General features: G+C 36.7%; 1 protein-coding gene across 10 annotated transcripts in view; it reads right to left on the bottom strand.

The window, feature by feature from the left end:
* unc13bb (unc-13 homolog Bb (C. elegans)) overlaps positions 1-15661 on the bottom strand; it is a 65168-nt gene that overhangs the window by 39367 nt on the left and 10140 nt on the right. For 8 of the 10 annotated variants that reach the window (XM_085279127.1, XM_085279135.1, XM_085279133.1 and 5 more), the window contains exons 3-9: positions 9928-10027; positions 7478-7595; positions 6551-6674; positions 2965-3038; positions 2800-2857; positions 2505-2534; positions 564-777 (exon numbers count right to left, since the gene is read on the bottom strand). In XM_085279127.1, the coding sequence (XP_085135253.1) occupies positions 564-777; positions 2505-2534; positions 2800-2857; positions 2965-3038; positions 6551-6674; positions 7478-7595; positions 9928-10027 (718 nt within the window). The remainder of the gene's footprint in view (positions 1-563; positions 778-2504; positions 2535-2799; positions 2858-2964; positions 3039-6550; positions 6675-7477; positions 7596-9927; positions 10028-15661) is intronic. The other 2 variants (XM_085279131.1, XM_085279132.1) reach the window with 1 other exon arrangement.

Raw genomic sequence — 15661 nt, 5'->3', positions numbered from 1 at the left:
ATAATCCTGATATTCTTCCTGATGTACGGAAGACAAAAACATGGGCTTTTGATCAGGTAAACTATTCATGACAAAATTAATTAAGAGGTAATTACCAATTCTCTGTGAAACAATCTTATCTAAAGTAAACACTTCTGACTAGGTTTTAAACCCTAATTAACGGAGGCACAAGTAATGTCATTATGATACCAATTACATTTGCATGATTTACCTTTATAATTTCATTGATGTTGATTTAACTCTGGTTATTTTTGAGGTCATAATGAATAGACAACTCATTTTCAGTTACATTATTGAAAAGCACTTCTTAAGTTTTGCACTATTTGTGTAAAAAGTGAGAGGGAGAAAAAAAACAAAAACAAAAGGCAAATACAGCCATTACCGCCGTGATTATATTACTTTGCATTAGACGACAGCAGTACACAATAAAGCAACCCATCAAAACTAACTGCTGCAGCGGAAGCAAGAACCATCAGGCTACACTGCCAGTATGTGTAAGGATAAAGAGTGTCTGTTCAGGAGTGCATGAGTGAGTGAAGGTATCCCTGGGCGACCCGGTCTACCTGCTTCCTCTTGGGTCCCTGTAGTCCAGGTCGAAACTGTGGGCAGAGTCTGTGCAGCCATCCGGGCGATGCTGTGGCCGAGGCCCCATCGGGTACTGGTGCATAGATGAGTTGGGCTGAGCAGTTGTGTGGTAACGTGGAGGCAAACTGTTACTGGTCTCACTGCGGTAATCGCTATCCCGGTCATCTACAGCACTGTCCTGGTCATCCAAGGCTGCAGCAGGTAAAAAGACAAGCTCTAAACACCCCATACAAATTGCAAAATATGGCAGTTTCTAGACACACTCTTAACCATTATAATGATGCCTGAGTAGGACAGGAAAGCAACAAATGGACACAGAGCTACACAAATCTGCAGCCAGGAAAACTTTGTGCGGTTATTTTAATAAATGTTACTGGCCCTGATATGACAGAATTATTCTGATTATGTTTTAATAGATTTCACATCATAAAATGTCATAAAAAATTGTGCAATTGATGTAAGTATTTCAAGAACAAAATATAAGATGCAACTTTTACTAAACAAGAAAGAAGAGAGTATTCTGTAATCCTGGATCCTAGCAGAAAAATAAAAAATAAAGCTGACTAACTGACTAGCAATAGGTTTGTAGAATTATAAGAGCTAATTGTGTACAACCCTGGGGTTATTTGAAAGTGATTTATTCGAAGTAAAAAGAGTGGAGAGACCCACAGAATGGCACTGCACTCTGGTACAGTCATTCTCAATTAAGAAGGCAAGAGAATCTTCTGAATGAAAAGATTTCCATGCAGGATAAAAACAGATTTCGTCAGGATCGCTCTTATTATTTTCAGGTAAATACGGACTTCCCCTTGCTCTTATAGCAAAAATATTATTTTTTTTGTGATGCTGATTTTTGTTTATAACATACTAAAATAATTGGTCATCACTAACAGGGTTACAGTGCAACACAAGACAAAGTTTCTAACAAAACAATTTGCCTCATGTGGCTTTACTTAAACAAAACTCCCACCTGTGCACATGTAGCCTGGGAAATTCATAGTCATGAATATATCAAACCATTACATCACTGCTTGCACTGTTTGTTGGCCCACTAAGAAAGTGCTGTACACGCAAGCACTTGTGCTAAATGTAAGGCAAAGAGCTGTTCTTCACCTCTCTAGCTGTATGATCCCATAGATTCATCTACAGAATAATTTTCTATAAGTAAAGATTGTGAACTTTATTTCTTGTTAGCCCAGTTAAGCCTCTATATTTATACACAAAAACATAAAATAATCATTTTACAAAGGGGCAACCTTGTGTTGAATTACCGAGAAGAAGACAGTTTGTAGGTGTTCACCCCACACAGCTTCATAATAATTTGTATAACTTCATATAGGAAAGCACCAAAATACACCACTTCTTGAAACTGACCTTACCAGTTCAAAGGCAACGTCTTCTAAAAGCTAACCATAAGGCAAGTATTGGCTAGGGAGATAGCTAGGCTGGGGTTTGTCGTTTCAAGTGATAAAGCCATAAGAAGTGATTCATAAATATTTAGCAAAGACTGCCACCTGTCATCTCTGTGAAGGAACTGCAATTCCCTACATTAAACACGTAATAGGGGCTTCCATTGTTAGTCAGACTTCTAGCAATGTTTGTTATGTATCAGAAGATTACTTTTCTGGATCTTTTCTGGAATGTACACAATATAATAATAAATGATATATGTGTTGTAAAAAAACATTCTAACATCAGAACAGGGCATATTGTAGAAAACAAGAAAACAGCAATGGGAGAAAATGTCAAAAGGTAATCAATGAATGCAGCGAGGAAAGAAAAAAAATTAAGTAATGTGAATTAATTGAATGGGAACCTTATGGTTTACGTGTTACAAGGGGCACATGGGGCTTTATGACATGCAGAAGGGGAATGAGGATTGGCCAAGGGGGAGAATTTCATCAAAGTGTGTTACATACTCAGTGAATCAGCCCATCCGAAATAGTTGCCTGGTAAAAGTGCAGATGTAACAAGTGAGAGGCAAGTCAGAGGAGTCGGGGATTGTGTAAACAAAGAAGACTTAAGTGCTCCTGTGTTGTAATAATTGGACAATGAGGGAGCCCCATAAGTGGCAAACAAACACATAAATTGTCACAAGAGATTTAAAAGAAAAAGAATAAAATAGAAGTAACAAGACGAATGAGTCTGAGATCCAGAAAGATAGAAAACTGGCTCCATCTAGAGGTTAAAAGTACAACACATTCAGGTACTCACAGCACTGGGAAGCCGCAAATGGCAATGGGTGACTCTGAACATCTTCCTGAAGAGAGTACTAGAGAGGACAGAGAGTGTAAAATGTGCATATAATAGCATTCTTTATTGACTGGAATAATAAACTTCATTTTATATTAAAACTTTCTGGTAAAAACTGTATTTTACCTCATCATGGATTCCCATTCTGTTGATGCGCTCCAGTTTGCCAGTCCAATACTGTGCCTCATCATCCGGGATATCTGGTACAAAAATATGCATGCAGCAACTATAAACTTCAAGCTTCATTTCCCAGTATGCTGTCATAATACATTTTATGTCTGTTCAATTTTTTATGAGCTGTTTGGAAATGAAGAAAATAGTAAGTTAGCAGAAACATACAAAATAAATGTCAAGTGTACAGTGTGGCAAGTTACAGGTTTCCTGAAAAATTATAATACAACATTAAATTTCAAATACACAAAAAATCAAAAGATAACTTTTAAGTGAAAAATACAAAATAATTACTCTACATTTACTGTTTGATATGATGTCTGGTAGACTAGTCGTACTTGAAAGGGGGATCTGCACTGCACTGTAGACAGATGCACATTAAAGGCCACACACAACACAAAGGCTAGGGCTTCAAAGACACCACAAACCCACGGCTTTAATGAATGGCTTTGGAAGCGCAGAGTCATGATGGGCTCCTGCAACCTTAAAAGGGCTCCTCTTAATACAGAGGAAGAGGCTCTCTCCCACACAGTGGACACTCTGCTTCAACTCTGACGCCTTTTGATCACAAGGCTTAAGCATTACATGCAGTGTAGTACTAAAACAGTGTAGTGGTCAAGTACAAAAAGGTGGTGGGAGCACAAAGGACACTTCACCATACAATAACTAATTAACTAATACTTTTAAATGTGAATCAAACTTTAATATTGAAAAACGTGCCAATATCAGGTAAATTCAGCTGTTTTTGATTCCTAGCAAGCACCAAATGTCAGGATATTTAGTCTTTATTTATAGATGACCGCAAACACCAAGCTGAACTACAGTTCATATTTCATCTACAGTATTGTAGTCTTGAGTCAAACCTCATTTCCTCATTTTGCTGAGAAAAATTATATAAAGGTGCAACCATTTATTGAAATATGTGGAAACATAAATGAAATACAGTATACAAGACAGAAACAGTTTCTAAATGTAATGAGCTTAAAAGTCAATATTGTCTTGACTACCTTTATCCTTTTACACAGCCTGGACTTTCTTAGGCAATCTTTCTTGTACTTTCTTTAAGTAGCATTCAGGAATTGTTCCCCAGACATCCTGAAGGACATCTAAAGCTCTTCTTTGGATGATGGTAGCTTTTTGGACAGTTCTTTGATCCCATACCTCTTCAATAATGTTGATCCCTGACTAGTATTCTATAGTGTGTACTTCTTTTTTTTTTTTTTTTTACCCAGCTATGCTTTAACTGCCCTGCCAGTGTGTTTGGGATCATTTTAATGCTATAAAACAAAGCCACTACCAATTAGATTCTTTCCAGATGTTATTATACAGTGAATCAATATCTGATCACCCTTTTCTGAATGTAAAATTTCATCACTTTACAACAGATCTCCAATATCACTGCCTGAGATGTAGCTTCAAAAATTACAGATCCTCCACCATGTTTTATAGATGGCTGCAGACACTCACTGTTCCAGCTCTTTCCTGATATCCCCTGGACATACTGACTAGGGCGGGGTATCGATTTTGATTTTTATAATCGATTAAGTTACGATTCACAAAGTCCCAATTCGATTCGATTTTGACTCAGACAATTGGAAGTATTATAATTCTGATCAATTATCAGTACATATCCATAATTTACATCTATGTATAAAAACAAAGCTGAAACTTGTGAGACTTCATTAGAGGTTTAATCATCACAGGAGATTCCTTTGTGTCAAAGTAACTGAGGATAAAATGCAGAAAAACGTGAAGGAGATTTTCCTGGCCTGGCTTTTTATAGCAGATAACCACCTTAAAAATATTCTACAGTAGATCAAAAACTGAAGAAAACCATAAATCAACATATGAACATGACCTGATGCTGCTGAGGTGAAGCAGAGCGAAGTTACAAAGGTTTTTATTAGAGACACAGCTAAGCGTTTTGCAATTTGGCATAATTTGTAAAGGTTTAAATTTCTTTGATATTGAACAGCAGAAATGAGGCTTTCTTGTCAGAGGTCATTTTTGGAAAAAAAGAAAAGAAAAAGAAAAGCAGTGATGGCGACAGTGCTGAACACAACGGTAGACTGGTGCGTACTAAGCAAGCGAATAATGCAGAGATCTAAAACACAGATTTGACATGGGAAACTGTTCTTGAAGTACACTGAGAGAGAGAGAGAGAAAGAGCTGTGCAGGAAGTGTGATCTTATTGTGGTGGAAGCAAAACAGCAAGATTATTCAAACTAAAATCGATTTGAATCGGGAAATCGGTTTTTTAAACATACTGACAGTGATTCGAACCAAATTTTCTACATTTCTTAAGACATAAGACCTGGTGCCACTGATTTTTAATCCAGTATGTGTGTAAACTGATGTGGACCTTGTTGTGTTGGTACCTTTGAGAGCAAATAAAGGTAAGGGAAATTCCAACATTATCAGCATCAACCGATTCTAAGAACTTAACACTCTTGTCAACCTCTGGCTAGTCCAGAAATCAGTAGCTGGAATTATAGTGGCTGTCTATCTTTTTACACACAGTCTGTGATCTACCACTCTACCAGATTTTCTGCCCCTATGTAGCCAAATAAATAAATGCACCTTTAATGAAATCTGTATTCATATTCTGACATGCATCATTCTAGAAAACACTGATTAAGTGGCAAATGGACCCAAACTCAGAGTCATATATTCCTCTTTCTCATGTTAGAAATGCTTTTGGATATTTCTAATGGTTCCTAAATCCTGTTGACCACAACAGGACAACCTGGCAAAGACAAAATTATATTTACGGAACCTAAATTAATAAAGGAAGGTCTGCTATTGTTGAATTAGTGACCTCAGCTTATGCAGGACAGACACAGGCGTCTCATTCTCAAAGGCACCAGATACGGGATGTTACACCGTCAGGCAAATATCTAAGACAAATATCTGGACTGCTTCTAGCCATAAAATCCTGCTTGGCTCCGCACAAAGGGAGAATGTTATGATGTGACCTTATATTTATCTTGTGTAAACCAGGTTGTTCTGAAAATAGGGGACTTTATTTAAAAATTAATGTGATTCCTAAACAGTTCATTTTTTTTTTTTTGTAAATATCATTGAGTTAATGTTGAAAGTCTTAAATTCAATGATTATTTGATTTAAAATCCACTGTAGTGGTGCAAAACTATGCAAAAATTATGAATCTTCGTTCAACAATTGTGGACTCAACTGTTTAGCCATTAGATTTTCTGTTCAAAAGAAATTACTACTAGGTACCGTATGTCTGCACAAGACCAGTGGATACCAGGCTATGATGTTACACACTGCTCCAGGCTCGACACTTTTTTTTTTGGTTCCTGACATTTCAGCAGGAAACATTTGTGACCTTTGAGTAACTCTCCAGATCAAGGTTTGATTCACCTTAAGGCAACCAGAATCACTAATGTATCTATTACAAAACATCTTACATAAGAGCTTTAACGGTATTTACAAGTGTGGTTCAATCAACTGAACAACTGTATGTCTTAGACTCTGGAAGTCTATTGTGCAGCTAAAATGGTTTCAGCTTTAATCTCACCAAAAGGCAGTTCGAAACGAGTATCCAACAGGACTCGATGAGGCGTCGGATTCTTCGTGCCATATATCTCATCAGCTTTCATCAGGACCTCTGCATCCAGGAAAAGCCATTCACCTGAGCCCTCCTGAAATGAAATTAAACACATTCATTTATTTACACAGACAATGCCTTTGCATGTATTCTTCAGTTTATGCTATGCCACTCATTCTTTTAATATGTATTTAAGGCAGTTTTATTGCCTGCGTTTTTACTATTTGTAGCTCAAATAGTGAAGCCAAGCAGCATTTATAATGAAGTATGTTCAATCTAGTGAAAAATTCAAAGTTCATTTTCTTAGTATTATGTGGGTCAAACAAGAAACATTTTTGTGTAAACTACTTTTTTGTATGTAAAAAAAAATATTTTTAACTTTTTGATTTCCAATCATCCTGTAACTGTAATCATTGTGTAACATATTTAACATATTCATCATTTTCAAATGTTTATTTTATTTGAAACTGCCTTTATACTTGAAATTTCTATATTACTTTACCTTAGGTTTAGGAATCCAGTATTTATGAACAGAATATAGCCAACACACAGGTGCCTGCATTTACTTATTGTAGCATTTGAATTTTTAGTACAACTAAAAATTCAAAGCGTCCCTTTTATGAGATCATCATTTCACATCTTTGATGTGCCAACTGGAATTACTTACATATCTCTTTCTAGGGAAAAATGCAGAAAGACTGAGCAATATTTATGTAAAGGTACAAACCTTTGTTTTGTCTTTTGTTAATTTTACTAATTTAACATCTATTGATTGATGAAGTTAAATGCTGTATCTTGTTACTTCTAATGGATGGATTTCAAGTGGCTTTTTTCCACCTCAAACGTTTGGACTAAAATTCACTTGTACTTGACTTTTGTGTGGGTGTAAGTTCTGACCTCCTCTGATTGTCGGATACTTTTTAATGGAATCCATGCAGTCCCCACCATGGTGTCCCAGATGAGACCTTTGTTCCACACCTCAACAATGAGGCCGAGGTCCAGCCGGTTGATCTCACTGTGCAAATTCAAGTAACAAATGATGATGATGATAAAATGTCACTGAATAAAAGAATGAAACAATAACTGTGTTGTAATGTAACTTCGTTATAAGAAATTTTTAAAATGGAAAAAAACAAAAGCAAAAATTAAACCAGAAATTTCTAAAGGATTGCTATCAGGAGCTACTATTGCTTTAGCTACAAAAGCTACTTCCTCATTTTGTCCTGTATTAGCTGTCATAATCATTTCCAGCCTTGTTTTGTCATTCAACATGCTATTCAAAGGGCTCAAAAACAGCTTGATGACAGTATTAAAATGGCACATGAATTTTAAAAGCAGCCACACACCAAGGGCATTTGCATATTCTCATCTGTGCCACTTTACAACTACTGACGGACCAAACAAAAACAAGATCAGAGAAAAGATAATTAAAAAAAGAGCAAGGGTGGGGGTGAGGGTGGTGGGGTCCAGAGAGCTCAGGTGCAGAGATAAAGGCCTCCTAAATCATTTGCTCATTGAAAAAGAGAATAAATACATATAGCAAGGTATTTAACTGGGGCTATTTTTAACCGGGAGATTTATTGTTGTTCATGTTGCTGTTTAGATTATCTTTCCAGTTGTGCCACCTTTTATTTTAACGTTTTGCATTATCCATGTCTTTTTTAAACATGCAAAATAAAGTGGTAAAGCCAAAATTGCTGATAAATTGCAATCTATTTTCAAATACAAATACAAGCATCATCGTTTATTTCTTTAAATCACTTTCCAACCACTTTGTGTAGACTGATTTACAACCATGTAGTCCAACCTAATTCAATTTAAATTCGTACAGGACTGTTTTTCCTTATATGAATACACATTCACCGGCTACTTATTAGGTACAATTCCTTGACTGCTCATTAAAGTAAACTTCTAATCAGTCAGTCACAAAGGGACTTAGGGTTTGGGGTAATGTTCTCGGGAAACCAAATATATTGTATGTTTGTGGTGTGCTGTATAAGACAGTTTCCCTTTGTTCTAAAAGCAAATAAATATTGCATTATAAAAAGTGACACTGAACGTGGTGTGATTTTTACTGTCCACAAACTGCTGATCTACTGAGATTTTCTTGCATAACAATCTCTAGAGCTTACAGAGAATGGTCCAAAAAAATAAGAGAAGATATCCAGTGAGTGGCTGTTCTCTTGGTGAAAATGCTTTTTTGATGCCGGAGGTCAGAGGATAATGGGCTGCGCTGAGTTGATGGGAAGGTTAAAAAAGGCCAAACACTGAACCTAGGAACAGATGACCTACAGCAGTAGAAGACCACTTTTGATGCCACTTTTGTCAGCTGATAACAGGAAACTGAAGCTCAAATTTGCACAGACTCAGCGAAACTGTACAGTGGAAAATTGGAAAAATGCTGCAGGGTCAGAATTTGGCATAAACAACACAAAAACACATCTAATCTGCCTTTTATCAAAGTTTAGACTAGTGATGGTGTCATTTTATATTTCATGGGCTATTGTCTTGGCGCATGCAGGCCCATAGCCTATATGGAGTAATGTTACTGACCTTAACAAATCTGATAGTCAGGTGCTAAAAGGCCAAAAAAACAAAAACAAAAAACAAAACATAAGAAAATGTAAAAAATTTTTTATGACTTGTTAAATTAAGAGAAGGTGCAACTGAATAAACAATTGTAGTTATTAATTTCCAAAACTGAGACAACCACTACTTACTCATTTGTTTTGTTCAGATGATGTTTTTAGACAATATATTTCAAATGTAACATAAAAATCCTAAAAAAAAATAATTGCATGGTAGGTACTAAGATACAAAGTTTGAAATTGTAAAGTTCCCATTTTCTGCTTAAATTTAAGCTGGGTCGCTGTAACAGATGGTGCTCAGAATTTGCTGGAAAGCCTGATGAATAACCTGGAATTACACCTAGTGACAAAGCATGAATGGACAGTTGGAGGAAGGGGACCTGGAAAAACAAACACTGTCCCAAAAGAGGGAGTTCACAAAAGACAAACAATGGTGCGCATGCAACAAAGTGTTGCCTTTTGTGTCACCACACATACATTTCACTGGGAAAAGAAAATGGGGAAATTAAATCAATAAATTATAAGGAGGAAATGACCAACAGCTGTTTTACGATATATTGTCTTAAACTGAATGGAGTAGATGAAAAACTGTAGCGTTTAAGCATTCGGATGAGTAGCTTGGAGAGATAAAATTGTGGATGTGTTGTTTCTATCACAGAGTTGCAGAGTGTGTGGTTTTTTATGTATTAATGTTTGATTTTGTTCCCCATGATAAATGGTGTGTTTCTGTATTTGCTTCTGTATTTCAGATTGACTTACAACATGAAATCTTGCTCCCAGCAGGGCTGGTCCCCACGCACAGTGATAGTTGTGCTTTTAACATTTTGCACTTTCAGCGTCACATAGGTGTTGAACTTATCTGAAACAGAGGAAAAGGCAGATTACGATTTAATTATAATGAGGAGGCAGCAATGCATTGAAAGCATATGGAGGAGAGCGAGCGTTACGCATGAGTTAACAGGAATATATGGGATTCATTAAGCAGTAATGAAGACACATAGCATAGTAAGACTCTGGACAGTCTACTATTGGATAGAACAACAGAGGTGATGTTTGAACTACCATGCCAGGTCTACCTCTGTTTTCTGTAGGAGGAAAAAAAAAGACATCAGGACTATCAGTGAGAGTAAAAGCAGATAAGTCTCCTCCCCCGACTATATCAAGCCAAACCCAGGCCAGCAAATCAACCCTGTTAATCTCCAATGAGAGCCAAACCCTCACAGCACATAGTACTACAGGATGTACAAATACATGGTACGTCTCTAGTCCACTATGAAGTGCAGCTGTTTTTTAAAATACCCTTGTCCTCTAAAAAATACACGTTGTAAAGGAAGCATGCCTGCTCATGATGTAATAAAGCTGAAGTCACTACTGACCTGTTACTATTACAGAAAAGGTCTCTGTCAGCCCTAATATCATCAATACATAGAATATAGTTGGTTTAGTTGCATTTTTAACATTTGACGCAACTGTTGACTGTGTGACCTATACACAAAAATTGAGCCCTGCTAGGAGTCTACTGCCTGTGAAAACCACTGAAACATTGACTCAAATGTCTGTGTGCGTGTATACAACTTTCACACCCAGTTATCTCAGTCAACTTCCTTCCGCCAGTAGTGCTGGACAGCTGATTCTCAACAACTGTATGCTTCAGCGGTCAGTGCTGAAGGGGAGGGTGGATGGATGAGGGATTAGGCAACCCGTGCTAAAACTACCAGCTTTTCATTTCCTACTGTGGGGTTGGGGGCATCAACACGTGCCTGTTGATGTGCTCATTTTTCCTCATGTAGTTACCAGTCCTGCACAACTGGTGGTCCTCGCTACAACTCAATCCCCCCACATGGACACAAAAGCTGAGTGGGAGGAGGACTGAAAGGGAAAGGAAAAAGGATGTCTGTTTCTGACTGATAAATAAAATATACTTTATCATATGTCATGGAATACTACTCAGGGAATAGCTCACAATCATCTGATTCAAGATATTAAAAGGACACCTTCGTATAAACAATGTTTCCTCACGTCAATTAGAGTAGCACAAGTAGCAAGGTATAAATGCTCACGCCAACAAAATGTCAAGACTATCAAGCAGAAAATTATATTAAAATTTAACAACATACGGCTGGATGGATATCATCTTGAAGTTTTTAGCAAAAAAATATACAACTATATTAATATGACTATGTTTTCCATAAACTGACAGCACGTTTATGGTTCTGAGTTTCTGATTTTCTGAATGGTGGCTCCCTGATATGGACAGCCAACAGTGCAAGCAGGCAGTACAAACACACACAAATCACCCTCTTTGGTCTATGGGAAACAAAAGCAAGAGATCAGCTGTTCCTGTATAGACCAGTCACATGACCACACTAAACAAAGATTACCCTGGTTCCTCCAGCAACAAACTGAAACATTTACCCTACACTAGCATTTAACATAGCAGCCAGATAAGTAAAATCAACTCCTTGGCATAATAGGACTGCCAGCAGTTGACACAGGTGGATTCATACAACTGACACAGAACATAAATAGATACTTAAGACTGCACACTGAAACAGTGCACTGAAAGCGCAGAATCCCTGAAGTGACACTGAGACCGCGAACCAGGACTGACAGGACACAGACCTAATTAGTGTCCTGTGAAAACAGTAGCAACAGAACACACACAGTATTAAAGTTGCCTCGGGGATGCTGAAGCTTTTCCCTAATTAGATATTCCATGCCTTGTGCCACACTTGGGCCAGCTCCCATGAATAGCAGAGACGAGATAAGGCAAGAGGATGTATGGATTAGATAAGAGCCACTTAGTGGTTGCCGGACCTTTACACCAGGCGTTTTCCTTGATACGGCTGACACCGTTGAGGAGGAAGAAGTAATAACTGACTGGAGGGAAAAAAGAGGGAAAAAAAGTATCCACCTGCATAGCAATGTCTCACCAATATAACAGACTAGTCTTATGTTTGTATTGTATAGTTTGAGGACAACAAACATTAAATGAAAACTGAAATTTCAGTCAAAATACCACTATTATAAAACACATCATACACATGTAATAATTAGCTTAGTGCAAATATATGATAGTGCATGTAAGCATAAGTACGTACGTAAGTAATGGGAAGTGCAATAAAGAAAAGACAAACTTATTTGTCACCGGTCAAATCTGCTAGGCAATAACTGGGCTATAACTGCTATATGAGTTTAGCAAACAAATGCTCAAGATAAAACCGAAGGTACGTTTCCTAAGTGGTCACATTTTATGTCTACAGTGTCTTTCTTTGTAACTTGTTATGACAAGCAACTTGGTAAATATAGATTTAACTCCACACAGATTTCAAAATCCAGTATGCTGAAAAGTGTTTTTTTGCCCCTTTTTTTCTTGCTAACTCCATTAGAGATCTTTATTGTATTCAGAAGCAAGGTATCCACCTGCACATCAGTGCCTTACCCTACATGAGAGATATGTTTTATATGGTTACTGTGTAGTATGAGGATCACAAAGATCTAATGAAAACCAACATTTCAGTCAATATGCAATTATTTAAAAAGAAATTATGGATATCTCTACAGTAATCTCAGCACAATAGTTGGATAAATCATCTTTAAATTATTGCAAATATATGTCTTATATATACTTACAGGCTATTAAGACATGGGAAGTGCAGTAAAGAAAAGACACATTAGTCACTAGCCAAATATACTGCTTAAGACAGTTTCATATCAAGTTTGCTTGTTTTTCAATGTGTTTATGAGACAGTTATATTTATCCAATTCTAAAAATCTTCTTAAAATCACTGATTTTAAAATCTTAAAATCAGTGTCTGCCTCAAGAATCTTTACACCAGTTTTAACCATCAGTGTGCACATTTAATGAGAATTTCCAGATACTGTAAAATAATGAAATTTTTAATAAGATTAATGCATAAGATTATGCATTCTGTAGGCCCATTGCAGAAAGAAAGTGCAGTGTTGATTGAGTCAAGTTGCCTAACCCAAACTGTTGCTTACATGTAAAGAAACATGATCTGTTGACCATGTTGGTGCAAATTTAAACATGCTTATGTGTGTGCGCACACACACACACACACACACACACACACACACACACACAGTAAAACAGTGAAGGCACACCAGTCAATGTGCTCTTAAGCAGCAAAAAATCGAATGATCATGTGATGTTCTGAGAATCACCGTAAACCCTCAGTCAAACGTCTTCATTCATTATTGATTAGTGATGAGTTTTCTTAGTAATAAATTAGTCAGGAAAATGCAGGCAGCTGGAAGACTGGCATTTCAACATCAGGCCACTTATCAATATTGCATGCAACACAAAACATACATTTATCAGAGGACTTTCCTACCATTGCTTGAATATCTTCATGTGTAAGTTAGTTTTGCAAAAATAGTGTTCTCAAGCAATTATATTACCTGGAAGTCTATTTTTTACTTAGTTAAAAGAGAAGCTTGTGATTAAAATGATATATTCCCCATTTTATTCCAACCAGAGACTCTGCAAGCACACATCTAGCAGCACACAGCTATTATCTGCAAATCAGTGGATAGACAGATAGACTGCTAACTAGTTCAAACAACGTCACCTTCTGTTTTACAGTATTCTCTCAAAACTCTTTGTGTATATGTGCCAAAATAAGGCCTAAAAGCCATCCAAGCACAGGTGTGGTGTAGACACAATACAAACATCAATCCCAGGCCAGCCTTATGTAAACTTTGAGGCCTCTTCCAATAAGTCACATGTCACCCTATGCAAGTACAATTATCATGAGGTAAGAAAACTGGTAAGTAATATGTTCTTTCAGAATCTATCCCTTATTGCTATTCACACAAAAATGCAAAGTAAAATGGTGCAATAATCATAAAAAAAATGCAGAAATCTGATCTTACAATTTGCAGCTCAACACATCATGGTATGCAGTTTTGAAGCACAAACCATTGCATTTGCAGCATATCAAAATATTTCATGCTCATTGGATCATGGCCACACTTTACGGTGCCAAAAAAGTAGGACAGCAAAACAGCATTGGCTATGTTTAACCAAATTTGCTGAAAAAAATAAAATAAAATACATTAGTTCATTATTTGTATATTTTCAAAGTCTGTTTTCTAAAACACCTTTACTCATAAGCTCACACATCAGTTTATTGAGCTGATATCACTTCATAAGTCGTAAGGAAAACAGCTCATTTAGATTAGTTGGAAATTTTACTTTGATGACATTTTTTAAAAGCTACTCTTGATACACTTTTTTGACAAAATCTTTAACACCATAACACATTACAAGGGACATCTTTAAACACATGAAAATGCTAAACTTATTATTTGGTTATTTTTGTTTCTTAGCTAAGAACTCTCTCGCAGGCCTTCGTTTCCATCTTTGCCCTCTAAAAAAACCCCACCAACAACAAAAGTGACTAGTGTTTACATTTTGTTTCAGAGAGATGCCTGGCTAAAGTGAAATTCACCTAATGTTTGCTCTGAGACAGGTGTCACATGTCGTATGACCCGGAAGAGGGAGGAGGTCATAGACAGCCAAGCAAAGTCTTACAATCCCTTTAAAGTTTCAATGCTACGAAGCCCTTTGAAAACTGACAATACAACAAAAAACTTAAAAAAGCATCAACTTCAGTCACTTGATGCTGGCTAGAAAAACTGAACTCACAGCATTAGAAAGTGAAGACACTGTCTGAAAGGCAAATGCTAGCTTTTCAGCTGTGCACTGATGTCCCCCATTATCAATAGCCTGGAAAGCACAGTGTCCAAGATTTCAAGGAAGAATTTCAATCTTGGACTGGTCAACCCACATGACAGTTTTCAGTGGATCTTAAACCAGTACTGGGACAGTGTTTTGGGATCTGATTTGTATATTTTACTTCCTTGTTGATGGTTTTTAAACTACATTTGTGAATGCACCATAGCATTAATTGACAGAAGTTTTCTGAAGTGGTCCCGAGTCCATGTAGTTACTTCCTCTAGATAATCACTTCTTTTTATAAATTGTAGCAGTGTCTGAGGACCAGAAGATTATGGCCACTCGGTAATGATTTTTGGGCTTGTACACAAAGCCAAAAACTAATACTGTATTGTTTCCTAGAATCTTTCAATGATATTATGTACTGATGATGAAATCCCAAGTTATTTTAATGTCACAGTGAGTCATTCTCAAATCCCCGAACTATTGTCCTGTGCAGAATAATGAACACTTTTCCAGTTTTCTCTGTTTCTAAAAGGTTTAGCCTTTTTCGAAATGCTTTTCTGATACCCATTCACATCCATTATGTGTTGCTTATGAACATAACTAGTTGTGAGATGTATCACAGGTATATAGTATTAACAACTTTTCCACTCTTATGCTACCCCTCCATTAATTTTTTACATTTTTTATTAACTTTAGGACGTTAATGATTTACAAAATACTTCTTTTTGAATTCACATTTTGTAAGGGATCAGAAATTTTACAAAAAGGGTTAGAAAAAACTTTACA

Source organism: Mchenga conophoros, linkage group LG7 (assembly GCF_057382185.1).
Source record: "Mchenga conophoros isolate Kocher_MC1m ecotype Shallow Benthic linkage group LG7, M_conophoros_male_GT1.1, whole genome shotgun sequence".
In the NCBI taxonomy this organism is placed as follows: domain Eukaryota; kingdom Metazoa; phylum Chordata; class Actinopteri; order Cichliformes; family Cichlidae; genus Mchenga; species Mchenga conophoros.
Note: the sequence above shows the minus strand (reverse complement) of the source record. Positions and strands in the feature narration are given on the sequence as shown.